At 35.3% G+C, this 19,070-nt stretch overlaps 1 protein-coding gene across 1 annotated transcript in view; it reads left to right on the forward strand.

Moving 5' to 3' along the window:
* The first annotated feature begins 734 nt into the window (after nucleotides 1-734).
* Nucleotides 735-19,070, forward strand: part of LOC148948734 (uncharacterized) — an 82,508-nt gene continuing 64,172 nt past the window's right edge. The window contains exon 1 of the mRNA XM_089095006.1: nucleotides 735-741. Within this exon, the coding sequence (XP_088951132.1) occupies nucleotides 735-741 (7 nt within the window). The remainder of the gene's footprint in view (nucleotides 742-19,070) is intronic.

The following is a 19,070-nucleotide window of genomic DNA, read 5'->3' on the forward strand; positions in this document are numbered from 1 at the left end:
TCAAATTTGATGTGTTTTTCAAATTTTTTCTGTAACCCTCCGAAGAATGTTTCCATGTTTCAGGAATTATAGCATGTTTCAAATGAATATAGCATTAACCTAAAGAATATGGGTAACTTTTAAGAGTGGAAACTGGCGCTATTTCCAGAAAAAAAAATCAACGCCATATAGAGTCTGGCGACACTTGTCATTTTTTCAAGCTTTGTATTCGTTTTTCTGTCAGGAATTGAGATCAGATTACTATACTAATTTTATCAACTGGACAAGTTAAATTAATTTTCTTATTATTACACTAAAAAAAATTATAAATACCCTAGATGCTAGATGACGCTGGGATTTTTTTTTGTGTTTATTAGTGCCAGTCCCAACTCCTACAAGTTATCCTTTAATACCCTACCCATACCCTTTGGTAGTAACCTGTGGTGCACTTAATACTTTATTCTTTTCTATCCTGCATCAGATCACTTAAAAACATAATTAAAAGGTAATATTAGAAACAGTTTTCAACTTTTGAAAAATTCTAGTTCTTTCAAATTTTAGAGAACCAAAATAAGAAAAAAATATATTAGTAGAATAAACAAACGCAAAGCCCGGTGGCAAATAATTGCTTTGTTTAAAAACAAACAAGATTTTATTCAAACAAAATTGTTGGACTCAAAAGTAGTCTAATATTAACGTAGGATATAACATTTGTTTCTTATTCCTCATCTATAGTATTTTCTATGACTTCAAACATGGATGGTTAGAAATGGAAAACCTAGCGGTAAATAAATAATTGTGAAAATTATTTTAGTTACTTAAGGAGGGAAAAATTATGTTTTTATGAAATCATACTTTCTTTTCTTATTTTTATATATTAATTTTTTAAGGCTTAGAACGAGAATTGTTACTATTTCTCTCTGATATGCTGTGATTATTACAAGAAATGCGAATGTAAATTTTCGCTATTTATTTGTTTCGAACAAAGTTTGTTTTGTAACACTTTTGTCGTGAGACGTCTAATCTGGATTACGACTGGATTTTATTTGTCATTTATTTTATTATTATTTGCTGTGCGTTCGAATATGTATCGAATATAGCTTGTGTGATCAAATGTGTATTAAATTTTTGTTACGATTTAAATGGTTGATTTGTACTGAGTGGCGTGAGAATTTATGGAAATAAATAGATGATATATTTTTAATGCTATTAACAGCTTTAGTTGTTAACCGTTCCGTCATTTAGGAATGGAGTGAGAATGTACTTTAGAGTATGTGGAAACACAAAGGCCCCGAGATACATCGAAATGGAGTGAACCCATCGTTTCAGGATCCTTTGCATATTTGCCGAGCAAATTTCACTTTTTGCAAAAACAGAGGTGACTTCAATGCTATCAAAAGCTTTGTTTTATAACCATTCTGTCATTTAGTAAAGGATTAATAATGCATCTTGGAGTAAGTGGAAACAACAAAGGTCCTGAGATACGTGGAAGTCGAGTGAACCCATCGTTTCAGGATCCTTTGCATTTTTGCCGAGTAAATTTCACTTTTTGCAAAAATAGAGGTGACTTCAATGCTATCAAAAGCTTTGTTTTTTAACCATTCTGTCATTTAGTAAAGGATTGATAATTCAAATTGGAGTAAGTGGAAACAACAACGGTCCTGAGATACGTGGAAGTCGAGTGAACCCATCGTTTCAGGATCCTTTGCATTTTTGCCGAGTAAATTTCACTTTTTGCAAAAATAGAGGTGACTTCAATGCTACCAAAAGCTTTGTTTTTTAACCATTCTGTCATTTAGTAAAGGATTAATAATTCACATTGGAGTAAGTGGAAACAACAAAGGTCCTGAGATACGTGGAAGTCGAGTGAACCCATCGTTTCAGGATCCTTTGCATTTTTGCCGAGTAAATTTCACTTTTTGCAAAAATAGAGGTGACTTCAATGCTATCCAAAGCTTTGTTTTTTAACCATGCTATTAAAAGCTTTGTTTTTTAACCATTCTGTCATTTAGTAAAGGATTCATAATGCATCTTGGAGTAAGTGGGAACAACAAAGGTCCTGAGATACGTGGAAGTCGAGTGAACCCATCGTTTCAGGATCCTTTGCATTTTTGCCGAGTAAATTTCGCTTTTTGCAAAAATAGAGGTGACTTCAATGCTATCAAAAGTTTTGTTTTTTAACCATTCTGTCATTTAGTAAAGGATTAATAATTCAAATTGAAGTAAGTGGAAACAACAAAGGTCCCGAGATACATATAAATGGAGTGAACCCATCGTTTCAGGATCCTTCAAATTTTTGCCGAGTAAATTTCACTTTTTGCAAAAACAGAGGTGACATCAATGCTATCAAAAGCTTTGTTTTTTAACCATTGTGTCAATTAGTAAAGGATTAATAATGCACCTTGGAGTAAGTGGAAACAACAAAGGTCCCGTGATACGTGGAAGTCGAGTGAACCCATCGTTTCAGGATCCTTTGTATTTTTGCCGAGTAAATTTCACTTTTTGCAAAAATAGAGGTGACTTCAATGCTATCAAAAACCTTGTTTTTTAACCAGTCTGTCATTTAGTAAAGGATTAATAATTCAAATTGGAGTAAGTGGAAACAACAAAGGTATCAAAAGCTATCAAAAGCTTTGTTTTTTAACCATTGTGTGAATTAGTAAAGGATTAATAATGCACCTTGGAGTAAGTGGAAACAACAAAGGTCCCGTGATACGTGGAAGTCGAGTGAAACTATCGTTTCAGGATCCTTAGCATTTTTGCCGAGTAAATTTCACTTTTTGCAAAAACAGAGGTGACATAAATGCTATCAAAAGCTTTGTTTTTTAACCGTTCTGTCATTTAGTAAAGGATTAATAATGCATCTTGGAGTAAGTGGAAACAACAAAGGTCCCGAGATACGTGGGAATGGAGTGAGCCCATCGTCTCAGGATCCTTTGCATTTTTGCCGAGTAAACAGCTCTCAATTACTTGGACTGTCTGTCTTGGCTTTTCTATTTCTACAATCAGCCATGTATTGATACAACCTACTGCAAAATACTTGATAACTTCAATTCAAAATCAAAATCAGGTGACTTCAATGCTATCCAAAGCCTTGTTTTTTAACCATTCTGTCATTTCGTAAAAGATTAATGATGCATCTTGGAGTAAGTGGAAACAACAAAGGTCCCGAGATACGTGGAAGTCGAATGAACCTATTGTTGCAGGATAAGTTAATTTCACTTATTGCCATAATACAGGGGACTTCAATGCTATTAAAAGCTTTGTTTTTTAACCATTCTGTCATTTAGTAAAGGATCAATAATGCATTTTGGAGTAAGTGGAAACAACAAAGGTCCCGAGATACATAAAAATGGTGCGAACCCATCGTTTCAGGAGCCTTCACATTTTTGCCGAGTAAATTTCCATTTTTTCAAAAACAGAAGTGACTTCAATGCTATCAAAAGCTTTGTTTTTTAACCATTCTGTTATTTAGTAAAGGATTAATAATTCAAATTGGAGTAAGTGGAAACAACAAAGGTCCCGCGATACGTGGAAGTCGAGTGAACCCTTCGTTTCAGGATCCTTTGCATTTTTGCCGAGTAAATTTCACTATTTGCAAAAACAGAAGTGACTTAAATGCTATCAAAAGCTTTGTTTTTTAACCATTCTGTCATTTAGTAAAGGGTTAATAATGCATCTTGGAGTAAGTGGAAACAACAAAGGTCCCGAGATACGTGGAAATGGAGTGAGTCCATCGTTTCAGGATCCTTTGCATTTTTGCCGAGTAAACAGCTCTCAATTACTTGGACTATCTGTCTTGGCTTTTCTCTTTCTACAATCAGCCATCTCTTGATAAAACCTACTGCAAAATACTTGATGACTTCAATTCAAAATCAAAACCAGGTGACTTCAATGCTATCCAAAGCTTTGTTTTTTAACCATTCTGTCATTTAGTAAAGGATCAATAATGCATCTTGGAGTAAGTGGAAACAACAAAGGTCTCGAGATACGTGGAAGTCGAACGAACCTATCGTTTCAGGATCCTTTGCATTTTTGCCGAGTAAATTTCACTTTTTGCAAAAATAGAGGGGACTTCAATGCTATTAAAAGCTTTGTTTTTCAACCATTCTGTCATTTAGTAAAGGATCAACAATGCATCTTGGAGTAAGTGGAAACAACAAAGGTCCCTAGATACGTGGAAGTCGAACGAACCTATCGTTTCAGGATCCTTTGCATTTTTGCCGAGTAAATTTCACTTTTTGCAAAAATAGAGGTGACTTCAATGCTATTAAAAGCTTTGTTTTTTAACCATTCTATCATTTAGTAAAGGATCAATAATGCATCTTGGAGTAAGTGAAAACAACAAAGGTCCCGAGATACATAAAAATGGAGTGAACCCGTCGTTTCAGGATCCTTCACATTTTTGCCGAGTAAATTTGACTTTTGCAAAAACAGAGGTGACTTCAATGCTATCAAAAGCTTTGTTTTTTAACCATTCTGTTATTTAGTAAAGGATTAATAATGCATTTTGGAGTAAGTGGAAACAACAAAGGCCCGTGATACGTGGAAGTCGAGTGAACCCATCGTTTCAGGATCCTTTGTATTTTTGCCGAGTAAATTTCACTTTTTGCAAAAATAGAGGTGACTTCAATGCTATCAAAAGCTTTGTTTTTTAACCATTCTGTCATTTAGTAAAGGATTAATAATTCAAATTGGAGTAAGTGGAAACAACAAAGGTCACGCGATACGTGGAAGTCGAGTGAACCCATCGTTTCAGGATCCTCTATATTTTTCCCGAGTAAATTTCACTTTTTGCAAAAATAGAGGTGACTTCAATAATATCAAAATCTTTGTTTTTTAACCATTCTGTCAATTAGTAAAGGATTAATAATGCATCTTGGAGTACATTGAAACAACAAAGGTCCCGTGATACGTGGAAGTCGAGTGAACCCATCGTTTCAGGATCCTTTGTATTTTTGCCGAGTAAATTTCACTTTTTGCAAAAACAGAGGTGACTTCAATGCTATCAAAAGCTTTGTTTTTTAACCATTCTGTTATTTAGTAAAGGATTAATAATGCATTTTGGAGTAAGTGGAAACAACAAAGGTCCTGAGATACGTGGAAGTCGAATGAACCTATCGTTTCAGGATCCTTTGTATTTTTGCCGAGTAAATTTCACTTTTTGCAATAATAGAGGGGAATTCAATGCTATTAAAATCTTTGTTTTTTAACCATTCTGTCACTTAGTAAAGGATCAATAATGCATCTTGGAGTAATTGGAAACAACAAAGGTCCCCAGATACATAAAAATGGAGTGAACCCATCGTTTCAGAATCCTCCACCTTTTTGCCGAGTAAATTTCACTTTTTGCAAAAACAAAGGTGACTTCAATGCTATCAAAAGCTTTGTTTTTTAACCATTCTGTCATTTAGTAAGGGATTAATAATGTATCTTGGAGTAAATGGAAACAACAAATGTCCCGTGATATGTGGAAGTCGAGTAAACCCATCGTTTCAGGATCCTTTGTATTTTTGCCGAGTAAATTTCACTTTCTGCAAAAACAGAGGTGACTTCAATGCTATCTATAGCTTTGTTTTTTAACCATTCTGTCATTTAGTAAAGGATTAATAATGCATCTTGGAGTAAGTGGAAACAACAAAGGTCCCGAGATACGAGGAAACGGAGTGAGCCCATCGTTTCAGGATCCTTTGCATTTTTGCCGAGTAAACAGCTCTCAATTACTTGGACTATCTGTCTTGGCTTTTCTCTTTCTACAATCAGCCATGTCTTGATAGAACCTACTGCAAAACACTTGATGACTTCAATTCAAAATCAAAACCAGGTGACTTCAATGCTATCCAAAGCTTTGTTTTTTAACCATTCTGTCATTTAGTAAAGGATCAATAATGCATCTTGGAGTAAGTGGAAACAACAAAGGTCTCGAGATACGTGGAAGTCGAACGAACCTATCGTTTCAGGATCCTTTGCATTTTTGCCGAGTAAATTTCACTTTTTGCAAAAATAGAGGGGACTTCAATGCTATTAAAAGCTTTGTTTTTCAACCATTCTGTCATTTAGTAAAGGATCAACAATGCATCTTGGAGTAAGTGGAAACAACAAAGGTCCCTAGATACGTGGAAGTCGAACGAACCTATCGTTTCAGGATCCTTTGCATTTTTGCCGAGTAAATTTCACTTTTTGCAAAAATAGAGGTGACGTCAATGCTATTAAAAGCTTTGTTTTTTAACCATTCTATCATTTAGTAAAGGATCAATAATGCATCTTGGAGTAAGTGAAAACAACAAAGGTCCCGAGATACATAAAAATGGAGTGAACCCGTCGTTTCAGGATCCTTCACATTTTTGCCGAGTAAATTTGACTTTTTGCAAAAACAGAGGTGACTTCAATGCTATCAAAAGCTTTGTTTTTTAACCATTCTGTTATTTAGTAAAGGATTAATAATTCATTTTGGAGTAAGTGGAAACAACAAAGGCCCCGTGATACGTGGAAGTCGAGTGAACCCATCGTTTCAGGATCCTTTGTATTTTTGCCGAGTAAATTTCACTTTTTGCAAAAATAGAGGTGACTTTAATGCTATCAAAAGCTTTGTTTTTTAACCATTCTGTCATTTAGTAAAGGATTAATAATTCAAATTGGAGTAAGTGGAAACAACAAAGGTCACGCGATACGTGGAAGTCGAGTGAACCCATCGTTTCAGGATCCTCTGTATTTTTCCCGAGTAAATTTCACTTTTTGCAAAAATAGAGGTGACTTCAATAATATCAAAATCTTTGTTTTTTAACCATTCTGTCAATTAGTAAAGGATTAATAATGCATCTTGGAGTACATTGAAACAACAAAGGTCCCGTGATACGTGGAAGTCGAGTGAACCCATCGTTTCAGGATCCTTTGTATTTTTGCCGAGTAAATTTCACTTTTTGCAAAAACAGAGGTGACTTCAATGCTATCAAAAGCTTTGTTTTTTAACCATTCTGTTATTTAGTAAAGGATTAATAATGCATCTTGGAGTAAGTGGAAACAACAAAGGTCCTGAGATACGTGGAAGTCGAATGAACCTATCGTTTCAGGATCCTTTGTATTTTTGCCGAGTAAATTTCACTTTTTGCAATAATAGAGGGGAATTCAATGCTATTAAAAGCTTTTTTAACCATTCTGTCATTTAGTAAAGGATTAATAATGCATCTTGGAGTAAGTGGAAACAACAAAGGTCCCCAGATACATAAAAATGGAGTGAACCCATCGTTTCAGAATCCTCCACCTTTTTGCCGAGTAAATTTCACTTTTTGCAAAAACAAAGGTGACTTCAATGCTATCAAAAGCTTTGTTTTTTAACCATTCTGTCATTTAGTAAGGGATTAATAATGTATCTTGGAGTAAATGGAAACAACAAATGTCCCGTGATATGTGGAAGAGTAAACCCATCGTTTCAGGATCCTTTGTATTTTTGCCGAGTAAATTTCACTTTCTGCAAAAACAGAGGTGACTTCAATGCTATCTATAGCTTTCTTTTTTAACCATTCTGTCATTTAGTAAAGGATTAATAATGCATCTTGGAGTAAGTGGAAACAACAAAGGTCCCGAGATACGTGGAAATGGAGTGAGCCCATCGTTTCAGGATCCTTTGCATTTTTGCCGAGTAAACAGCTCTCAATTACTTGGATTATCTGTCTTGGCTTTTCTCTTTCTACAATCAGCCATGTCTTGATAGAACCTACTGCAAAACACTTGATGACTTCAATTCAAAATCAAAACCAGGTGACTTCAATGCTATCCAAAGCTTTGTTTTTTAACCATTCTGTCATTTAGTAAAGGATCAACAATGCATCTTGGAGTAAGTGGAAACAACAAAGGTCCCTAGATACGTGGAAGTCGAACGAACCTATCGTTTCAGGATCCTTTGCATTTTTGCCGAGTAAATTTCACTTTTTGCAAAAATAGAGGTGACTTCAATGCTATTAAAAGCTTTGTTTTTTAACCATTCTGTCATTTAGTAAAGGATCAATAATGCATCTTGGAGTAAGTGGAAACAACAAAGGTCTCGAGATACGTGGAAGTCGAACGAACCTATCGTTTCAGGATCCTTTGCATTTTTGCCGAGTAAATTTCACTTTTTGCAAAAATAGAGGGGACTTCAATGCTATTAAAAGCTTTGTTTTTCAACCATTCTGTCATTTAGTAAAGGATCAAAAATGCATCTTGGAGTAAGTGGAAACAACAAAGGTCCCTAGATACGTGGAAGTCGAACGAACCTATCGTTTCAGGATCCTTTGCATTTTTGCCGAGTAAATTTCACTTTTTGCAAAAATAGAGGTGACGTCAATGCTATTAAAAGCTTTGTTTTTTAACCATTCTATCATTTAGTAAAGGATCAATAATGCATCTTGGAGTAAGTGAAAACAACAAAGGTCCCGAGATACATAAAAATGGAGTGAACCCGTCGTTTCAGGATCCATAACATTTTTGCCGAGTAAATTTGACTTTTTGCAAAAACAGAGGTGACTTCAATGCTATCAAAAGCTTTGTTTTTTAACCATTCTGTTATTTAGTAAAGGATTAATAATGCATTTTGGAGTAAGTGGAAACAACAAAGGCCCGTGATACGTGGAAGTCGAGTGAACCCATCGTTTCAGGATCCTTTGTATTTTTGCCGAGTAAATTTCACTTTTTGCAAAAATAGAGGTGACTTCAATGCTATCAAAAGCTTTGTTTTTTAACCATTCTGTCATTTAGTAAAGGATTAATAATTCAAATTGGAGTAAGTGGAAACAACAAAGGTCACGCGATACGTGGAAGTCGAGTGAACCCATCGTTTCAGGATCCTCTGTATTTTTCCCGAGTAAATTTCACTTTTTGCAAAAATAGAGGTGACTTCAATAATATCAAAATCTTTGTTTTTTAACCATTCTGTCAATTAGTAAAGGATTAATAATGCATCTTGGAGTACATTGAAACAACAAAGGTCCCGTGATACGTGGAAGTCGAGTGAACCCATCGTTTCAGGATCCTTTGTATTTTTGCCGAGTAAATTTCACTTTTTGCAAAAACAGAGGTGACTTCAATGCTATCAAAAGCTTTGTTTTTTAACCATTCTGTTATTTAGTAAAGGATTAATAATGCATTTTGGAGTAAGTGGAAACAACAAAGGCCCCGAGATACATGGAAGTCGAATGAACCTATCGTTTCAGGATCCTTTGTATTTTTGCCGAGTAAATTTCACTTTTGCAAAAATAGAGGGGACTTCAATGCTATTAAAAGCTTTGTTTTTTAACCATTCTGTCATTTAGTAAAGGATTAATAATGCATCTTGGAGTAAGTGGAAACAACAAAGGTCCCCAGATACATAAAAATGGAGTGAACCCATCGTTTCAGAATCCTCCACCTTTTTGCCGAGTAAATTTCACTTTTTGCAAAAACAAAGGTGACTTCAATGCTATCAAAAGCTTTGTTTTTTAACCATTCTGTCATTTAGTAAGGGATTAATAATGTATCTTGGAGTAAATGGAAACAACAAATGTCCCGTGATATGTGGAAGAGTAAACCCATCGTTTCAGGATCCTTTGTATTTTTGCCGAGTAAATTTCACTTTTTGCAAAAACAGAGGTGACTTCAATGCTATCTATAGCTTTGTTTTTTAACCATTCTGTCATTTAGTAAAGGATTAATAATGCATCTTGGAGAAAGTGGAAACAACAAAGGTCCCGAGATACGTGGAAATGGAGTGAGCCCATCGTTTCAGGATCCTTTGCATTTTTGCCGAGTAAACAGCTCTCAATTACTTGGATTATCTGTCTTGGCTTTTCTCTTTCTACAATCAGCCATGTCTTGATAGAACCTACTGCAAAACACTTGATGACTTCAATTCAAAATCAAAACCAGGTGACTTCAATGCTATCCAAAGCTTTGTTTTTTAACCATTCTGTCATTTAGTAAAGGATCAATAATGCATCTTGGAGTAAGTGGAAACAACAAAGGTCTCGAGATACGTGGAAGTCGAACGAACCTATCGTTTCAGGATCCTTTGCATTTTTGCCGAGTAAATTTTACTTTTTGCAAAAATAGAGGGGACTTCAATGCTATTAAAAGCTTTGTTTTTCAACCATTCTGTCATTTAGTAAAGGATCAACAATGCATCTTGGAGTAAGTGGAAACAACAAAGGTCCCTAGATACGTGGAAGTCGAACGAACCTATCGTTTCAGGATCCTTTGCATTTTTGCCGAGTAAATTTCACTTTTTGCAAAAATAGAGGTGACTTCAATGCTATTAAAAGCTTTGTTTTTTAACCATTCTATCATTTAGTAAAGGATCAATAATGCATCTTGGAGTAAGTGAAAACAACAAAGGTCCCGAGATACATAAAAATGGAGTGAACCCGTCGTTTCAGGATCCTTCACATTTTTGCCGAGTAAATTTGACTTTTTGCAAAAACAGAGGTGACTTCAATGCTATCTATAGCTTTGTTTTTTAACCATTCTGTCATTTAGTAAATGATTAATAATGCATCTTGGAGAAAGTGGAAACAACAAACATCCCGAGATACGTGGAAATGGAGTGAGCCCATCGTTTCAGGATCCTTTGCATTTTTGCCGAGTAAACAGCTCTCAATTACTTGGATTATCTGTCTTGGCTTTTCTCTTTCTACAATCAGCCATGTCTTGATAGAACCTACTGCAAAACACTTGATGACTTCAATTCAAAATCAAAACCAGGTGACTTCAATGCTATCCAAAGCTTTGTTTTTTAACCATTCTGTCATTTCGTAAAAGATTAATAAAATTCATATTGGAGTAAGTGGAAACAACAAAGGTCCCGAGATACGTGGAATCGAACGAACCTATCGTTTCAGGATCCTTTACATTTTTGCCGAGTAAATTTAAGTTTTTGCAAAAATAGAGGGGACTTCAATGCTATTAAAATCTTTGTTTTTTAACCATTCTGTCACTTAGTAAAGGATCAATAATGCATCTTGGAGTAATTGGAAACAACAAAGGTCCCGAGATACATAAAAATGGAGTGAACCCATCGTTTGAGGATCCTTCACATTTTTGCCGAGTAAATTTCACTTTTTGCAATAACAGAGGTGACTTCAATGCTATCAAAAGCTTTGTTTTTTAACCATTCTGTCATTTAGTAAAGGATTAATAATGCATTTTGGATTAAGTGGAAACAACAAAGGCCCCGTGATACGTGGAAGTCGAGTAAACCCATCGTTTCAGGATCCTTTGTATTTTTGCCAAGTAAATTTCACTTTTTGCAAAAATAGAGATGACTTCAATGTTATCAAAAGCTTTGTTTTTTAACCATTCTGTCATTTAGTAAAGGATTAATAATTCAAATTGGAGTAAGTGGAAACAACAAAGATCCCGCGATACGTGGAAGTCAAATGAACCTATCGTTTCAGGATCCTTTGTATTTTTGCCGAGTAAGTTTCACTTTTTGCAATAATAGAGGTGCCTTCAATGATATCAAAAGCTTTGTTTTTTAACCATTCTGTCAATTAGTAAAGGATTAATAAAACATCTTGGAGTAAGTGGAAACAACAAAGGTCCCGTGATACGTGGAAGTCGAGTGAACCCATCGATCCAGGATCCTTTGTATTTTTGCCGAGTAAATTTCACTTTTTGCAAAAATAGAGGTGACTTCAATGCTATTAAAAGCTTTGTTTTTTAACCATTCTGTCATTTAGTAAAGGATTAATAATTCAAATTGGAGTAAGTGGAAACAACAAAGGTCCCCCGATACGTGGAAGTCGAGTTAACCCATCGTTTCAGGATCCTTAGCATTTTTACCGAGTAAATTTCACTTTTTGCAAAAACAGAGGTGACTTCAATGCTATCAAAAGCTTTGTTTTTTAACCATTCTCTCATTTAGTAAAGGATTAATAATGCATCTTGGAGTAAGTGGAAACAACAAAGGTACCGAGATACGTGGAAGTCGAGTGAACCCATCGTTTCAGGATCCTTTGCATTTTTGCCGAGTAAATTTCACTTTTTGCAAAAATAGAGGTGACTTCAATGCTATCAAAAGCTTTGTTTTTTAACCATTCTGTCATTTAGTAAAGGATTAATAATTCAAATTGGAGTAAGTGGAAACAACAACGGTCCTGAGATACGTGGAAGTCGAGTGAACCCATCGTTTCAGGATCCTTTGCATTTTTGCCGAGTAAATTTCACTTTTTGTAAAAATAGAGGTGACTTCAATGCTATCAAAAGCTTTGTTTTTTAACCATTCTGTCATTTAGTAAAGGATTAATAATTCACATTGGAGTAATTGGAAACAACAAAGGTCCTGAGATACGTGGATATCGAGTGAACCCATCGTTTCAGGATCCTTCACATTTTTGCCGAGTAAATTTCACTTTTTGCAAAAACAGAGGTGACATCAATGCTATCAAAAGCTTTGTTTTTTAACCATTGTGTCAATTAGTAAAGGATTAATAATGCACCTTGGAGTAAGTGGAAACAACAAAGGTCCCATGATACGTGGAAGTCGAGTAAACCCATCGTTTCAGGATCCTTTGTATTTTTGCCAAGTAAATTTCACTTTTTGCAAAAATAGAGATGACTTCAATGTTATCAAAAGCTTTGTTTTTTAACCATTCTGTCATTTAGTAAAGGATTAATAATTCAAATTGGAGTAAGTGGAAACAACAAAGATCCCGCGATACGTGGAAGTCAAATGAACCTATCGTTTCAGGATCCTTTGTATTTTTGCCGAGTAAGTTTCACTTTTTGCAATAATAGAGGTGCCTTCAATGATATCAAAAGCTTTGTTTTTTAACCATTCTGTCAATTAGTAAAGGATTAATAAAACATCTTGGAGTAAGTGGAAACAACAAAGGTCCCGTGATACGTGGAAGTCGAGTGAACCCATCGATCCAGGATCCTTTGTATTTTTGCCGAGTAAATTTCACTTTTTGCAAAAATAGAGGTGACTTCAATGCTATTAAAAGCTTTGTTTTTTAACCATTCTGTCATTTAGTAAAGGATTAATAATTCAAATTGGAGTAAGTGGAAACAACAAAGGTCCCCCGATACGTGGAAGTCGAGTTAACCCATCGTTTCAGGATCCTTAGCATTTTTACCGAGTAAATTTCACTTTTTGCAAAAACAGAGGTGACTTCAATGCTATCAAAAGCTTTGTTTTTTAACCATTCTCTCATTTAGTAAAGGATTAATAATGCATCTTGGAGTAAGTGGAAACAACAAAGGTACCGAGATACGTGGAAGTCGAGTGAACCCATCGTTTCAGGATCCTTTGCATTTTTGCCGAGTAAATTTCACTTTTTGCAAAAATAGAGGTGACTTCAATGCTATCAAAAGCTTTGTTTTTTAACCATTCTGTCATTTAGTAAAGGATTAATAATTCAAATTGGAGTAAGTGGAAACAACAACGGTCCTGAGATACGTGGAAGTCGAGTGAACCCATCGTTTCAGGATCCTTTGCATTTTTGCCGAGTAAATTTCACTTTTTGCAAAAATAGAGGTGACTTCAATGCTATCAAAAGCTTTGTTTTTTAACCATTCTGTCATTTAGTAAAGGATTGATAATTCAAATTGGAGTAATTGGAAACAACAAAGGTCCTGAGATACGTGGAGGTCGAGTGAACCCATCGTTTCAGGATCCTTCACATTTTTGCCGAGTAAATTTCACTTTTTGCAAAAACAGAGGTGACATCAATGCTATCAAAAGCTTTGTTTTTTAACCATTGTGTCAATTAGTAAAGGATTAATAATGCACCTTGGAGTAAGTGGAAACAACAAAGGTCCCGTGATACGTGGAAGTCGAGTGAACCCATCGTTTCAGGATCCTTTGTATTTTTGCCGAGTAAATTTCACTTTTTGCAAAAATAGAGGTGACTTCAATGCTATCAAAAGCTTTGTTTTTTAATCATTCTGTCATTTAGTAAAGGATTAATAATTCAAATTGGAGTAAGTGGAAACAACAAAGGTCCCGCGATATGTGGAAGTCGAGTGAACCCATCGTTTCAGGATCCTTTGTATTTTTGCCGAGTAAATTTCACTTTTTGCAAAAATAGAGGTGACTTCAATGCTATCAAAAGCTTTGTTTTTTAACCATTCTGTCATTTAGTAAAGGATCAATAATGCATCTTGGAGTAAGTGGAAACAACAAAGGTCCCGAGATACATAAAAATGGTGCGAACCCATCGTTTCAGGAGCCTTCACATTTTTGCCGAGTAAATTTCACTTTTTGCAAAAACAGAGGTGACTTAAATGCTATCAAAAGCTTTGTTTTTTAACCGTTCTGTCATTTAGTAAAGGATTAATAATGCATCTTGGAGTAAGTGGAAACAACAAAGGTCCCGAGATACGTGGGAATGGAGTGAGCCCATCGTCTCAGGATCCTTTGCATTTTTGCCGAGTAAACAGCTCTCAATTACTTAGACTATCTGTCTTGGCTTTTCTCTTTCTACAATCAGCCATGTCTTGATACAACCTACTGCAAAATACTTGATAACTTCAATTCAAAATCAAAACCAGGTGACTTCAATGCTATCCAAAGCTTTGTTTTTTAACCGTTCTGTCATTTAGTAAAGGATTAATAATGCATCTTGGAGTAAGTGGAAACAACAAAGGTCCCGAGATACGTGGAAGTCGAATGAACCTATTGTTGCAGGATAAGTTAATTTCACTTATTGCAAAAATACAGGGGACTTCAATGCTATCAAAAGCTTTGTTTTTTAACCATTCTGTCATTTAGTAAAGGATCAATAATGCATCTTGGAGTAAGTGGAAACAACAAAGGTCCCGAGATACATAAAAATGGTGCGAACCCATCGTTTCAGGAGCCTTCACATTTTTGCCGAGTAAATTTCCATTTTTTCAAAAACAGAAGTGACTTCAATGCTATCAAAAGCTTTGTTTTTTAACCATTCTGTTATTTAGTAAAGGATTAAAAATTCAAATTGGAGTAAGTGGAAACAACAAAGGTCCCGCGATACGTTGAAGTCGAGTGAACCCTTCGTTTCAGGATCCTTTGCATTTTTGCCGAGTAAATTTCACTTTTTGCAAAAACAGAAGTGACTTCAATGCTATCAAAAGCTTTGTTTTTTAACCATTCTGTCATTTAGTAAAGGGTTAATAATGCATCTTGGAGTAAGTGGAAACAACAAAAGTCCCCAGATACATAAAAATGGAGTGAACCCATCGTTTCAGGATCCTCCACATTTTTGCCGAGTAAATTTCACTTTTTGCAAAAACAGAGGTGACTTCAATGCTATTAAAAGCTTTGTTTTTTAACCATTCTGTCATTTAGTAAAGGATTAATAATGCATCTTGGAGTAAGTGGAAACAACAAAGGTCCCGAGATACGTGGAATCGAACGAACCTATCGTTTCAGGATCCTTTACATTTTTGCCGAGTAAATTTCAGTTTTTTCAAAAACAGAGGTGACTTCAATGCTATCAAAAGCTTTGTTTTTTAACCATTCTGTCATTTAGTAAAGGATTAATAATTCAAATTGGAGTAAGTGGAAACAACAAAGGTCCCCCGATACGTGGAAGTCGAGTTAACCCATCGTTTCAGGATCCTTAGCATTTTTGCCGAGTAAATTTCACTTTTTGCAAAAACAAAGGTGACTTCAATGCTATAAAAAGCTTTGTTTTTTAACCATTCTGTCATTTAGTAAAGGATTAATAATGCATCTTGGAGTAAGTGGAAACAACAAAGGTCCCGTGATACGTGGAAGTCGAGTGAACCCATCGTTTCAGGATCCTTTGCATTTTTGCGGAGTAAATTTTACTTTTTGCATAAACAGAGTTGACTTCAATGCTATCAAAAGCTTTGTTTTTTAACCATTCTGTCATTTAGTAAAGGATTAATAATGCATCTTGGAGTAAGTGGAAACAACAAAGGTCCCGAGATACGTGGAAATGGAGTGAGCCCAGCGTTTCAGGATTCTTTACATTTTTGCCGAGTAAACAGCTCTCAATTACTTGGACCATCTGTCTTGGCTTTTCTCTTTCTACAATCAGCCATGTCTTGATAGAACCTACTGCAAAATACTTGATAACTTCAATTCAAAATCAAAACCAGGTGACTTCAATGCTATCCAAAGCTTTGTTTTTTAACAATTCTGTCATTTCGTAAAAGATTAATAAAATTCATCTTTGAGTAAGTGGAAACAACAAACGTCCCGAGATACGTGGAAGTCGAATGAACCTATCGTTTCAGGATCCTTGGCATTTTTGCCGAGTAAATTTCACTTTTTGCAAAAACAGAGGTGACTTAAATGCTATCAAAAGCTTTGCTTTTTAACCATTCTGTCATTTAGTAAAGGATTAATAATGCATCTTGGAGTAAGTGGAAACAACAAAGGTCCGGTGATACGTGGAAATGGAGTGAGCCCATTGTTTCAGGATCCTTTGCATTTTTGCCGAGTAAACAGCTCTCAATTACTTGGACTATCTGTCTTAGCTTTTCTCTTTCTACAATCAGCCATGTCTTGATACAACGTACTGCAAAATACTTGATTCAAAACTTCAATTCAGAACTTCAATTCAAAATCAAAACCAGGTGACTTCAATGCTATTCAAAGCTTTGTTTTTTAACCATTCTGTCATTTCGTAAAAGATTAATAATGCATCTTGGAGTAAGTGGAAACAACAAAGGTCCTGAGATACGTGGAAGTCGAATGAACCTATCGTTTCAGGATCCTTTGTATTTTTGCCGAGTAAATTTCACTTTTGTAAAAATAGAGGGGACTTTAATACTATTAAAAGCTTTGTTTTTTTACCATTCTGTCATTTAGTAAATGATCAATAATGCATCTTGGAGTAAGTGGAAACAACAAAAGTCCCCAGATACATAAAAATGGAGTGAACCCATCGTTTCAGGATCCTCCACATTTTTGCCGAGTAAGTTTCACTTTTTGCAAAAACAAAGGTGACTTCAATGCTATAAAAAGCTTTGTTTTTTAACCATTCTGTCATTTAGTAAAGGATTAATAATGCATCTTGGAGTAAGTGGAAACAACAAAGGTCCCGTGATACGTGGAAGTCGAGTGAACCCATCGTTTCAGGATCCTTTGTATTTTTGCCGAGTAAATTTCACTTTTTGCAATAATAGAGGTGACTTCAATGCTATCAAAAACTTTGTTTTTTAACCATTCTGTCATTTAGTAAAGGATTAATAATGTAAATTGGAGTAAGTGGAAACAACAAAGGTCCCGCGATACGTGGAAGTCGAGTGAACCCATCGTTTCAGGATCCTTTGCATTTTTGCCGAGTAAATTTCACTTTTTGCAAAAACAGAGGTGACTTCAATGCTATCAAATGCTTTGTTTTTTAACCATTCTGTCATTTAGCAATGGATTAATAATGCATCTTGGAGTAAGTGGAAACAAAAAAGGTCCCGAGATATGTGGAAATGGAGTCAGCCCAGCGTTTCAGGATTCTTTACATTTTTGCCGAGTAAACAGCTCTCAATTACTTGGACTATCTGTCTTGGCTTTGCTCTTTCTACAATCAGCCATGTCTTGATAGAACCTACTGCAAAATACTTGATAACTTCAATTCAAAATCAAAAACAGGTGACTTCAATGCTATCCAAAGCTTTGTTTTTTAACCATTCTGTCATTTCGTAAAAGATTAATAAAATTCATCTTGGAGTAAGTGGAAACAACAAAGGTCCCGTGATACGTGGAAGTCGAATGAACCTATCGTTTCAGGATCCTTTGCATTTTTGCCGAGTAAATTTCACTTTTTGCAAAAATAAAGGGGACTTCAATGCTATTAAAAGCTTTGTTTTTTAACCATTCTGTCATTTAGTAAAGGATCAATAATGCATCTTGGAGTAAGTGGAAACAACAAAGGTCCCCAGATACATAAAAATGGAGTGAACCCATCGTTTCAGGATCCTTCACATTTTTGCCGAGTAAATTTCACTTTTTGCAAAAATAAAGGGGACTTCAATGCTATTAAAAGCTTTGTTTTTTAACCATTCTGTCATTTAGTAAAGGATTAATAATGCATCTTGGAGTAAATAGAAACAACAAAGGTCCCGCGATGCGTGGAAGTCGAGTGAACCCATCTTTTCAGGATCCTTTGCATTTTTGCCGAGTAAATTTCACTTTTTGCAAAAACAGAGGTGACTTCAATGCTATCAAAAGCTTTGTTTTTTAACCATTCTGTCATTTAGTAAAGGATTAATAATGCATCTTGGAGTAAGTGAAAACAACAAAGGTCCCAAGATACGTGGAATTGGAGTGAGCCCATCGTTTCAGGATCCTTTGCATTTTTGCCGAGTAAACAGCTCTCAGTTACTTGGACTGTCTGTCTTGGCTTTTCTCTTTCTACAATCAGCCATGTCTTGATACAACCTACTGCAAAATACTTGATAACTTCAATCCAAAATCAAAACCAGGTGACTTCAATGCTATCCAAAGCTTTGTTTTTTAATCATTCTGTCATTTCGTAAAAGATTAATAATGCATCTTGGAGTAAGTGGAAACAACAAAGGTCCCGAGATACGAGGAAGTCGAGTGAACCCATCGTTTCAGGATCCTTTGCATTTTTGCCGAGTAAATTTAACTTTTTGCAAAAATAGAGGTGACTTCAATGCTATTAAAAGCTTTGTTTTTTAACCATTCTGTCATTTAGTAAAGGATCAATAATGCATCTTGGAGTAAGTGGAAACAACAAAGGTCCCGAGATACATAATGAGATCATGCGAGTGAACCCATCGTTTCGAGGATCCTTCACATTTTTGCCGAGTAAATTTCACTTTTTGCAAAAACAGAGGTGACTTCAATGCTATCAAAAGCTTTGTTTTTTAACCATTCTGTCATTTAGTAAAGGATTAATAATGCATCTTGGAGTAAGTGGAAACAACAAAGGTCCCGTGATACGTGGAAGTCGAATGAACCTATCGTTTCAGGATCCTTTGTATTTTTGCCAAGTAAATTTCACTTTTTGCAAAAATAGAGGTGACTTCAATGTTATCAAAAGCTTTGTTTTTTAACCATTCTGTCATTTAGTAAAGGATTAATAATTCAAATTGGAGTAAGTGGAAACAACAAAGTCCCGCGATACGTGGAAATCGAGTGAACCCATCGTTTCAGGATCCTTTGT

The sequence above is a fragment of the Artemia sp. Qi Xiang Cuo genome, chromosome 9, assembly GCF_049724085.1.
Source record: "Artemia sp. Qi Xiang Cuo chromosome 9, ASM4972408v1, whole genome shotgun sequence".
In the NCBI taxonomy this organism is placed as follows: domain Eukaryota; kingdom Metazoa; phylum Arthropoda; class Branchiopoda; order Anostraca; family Artemiidae; genus Artemia; species Artemia sp. Qi Xiang Cuo.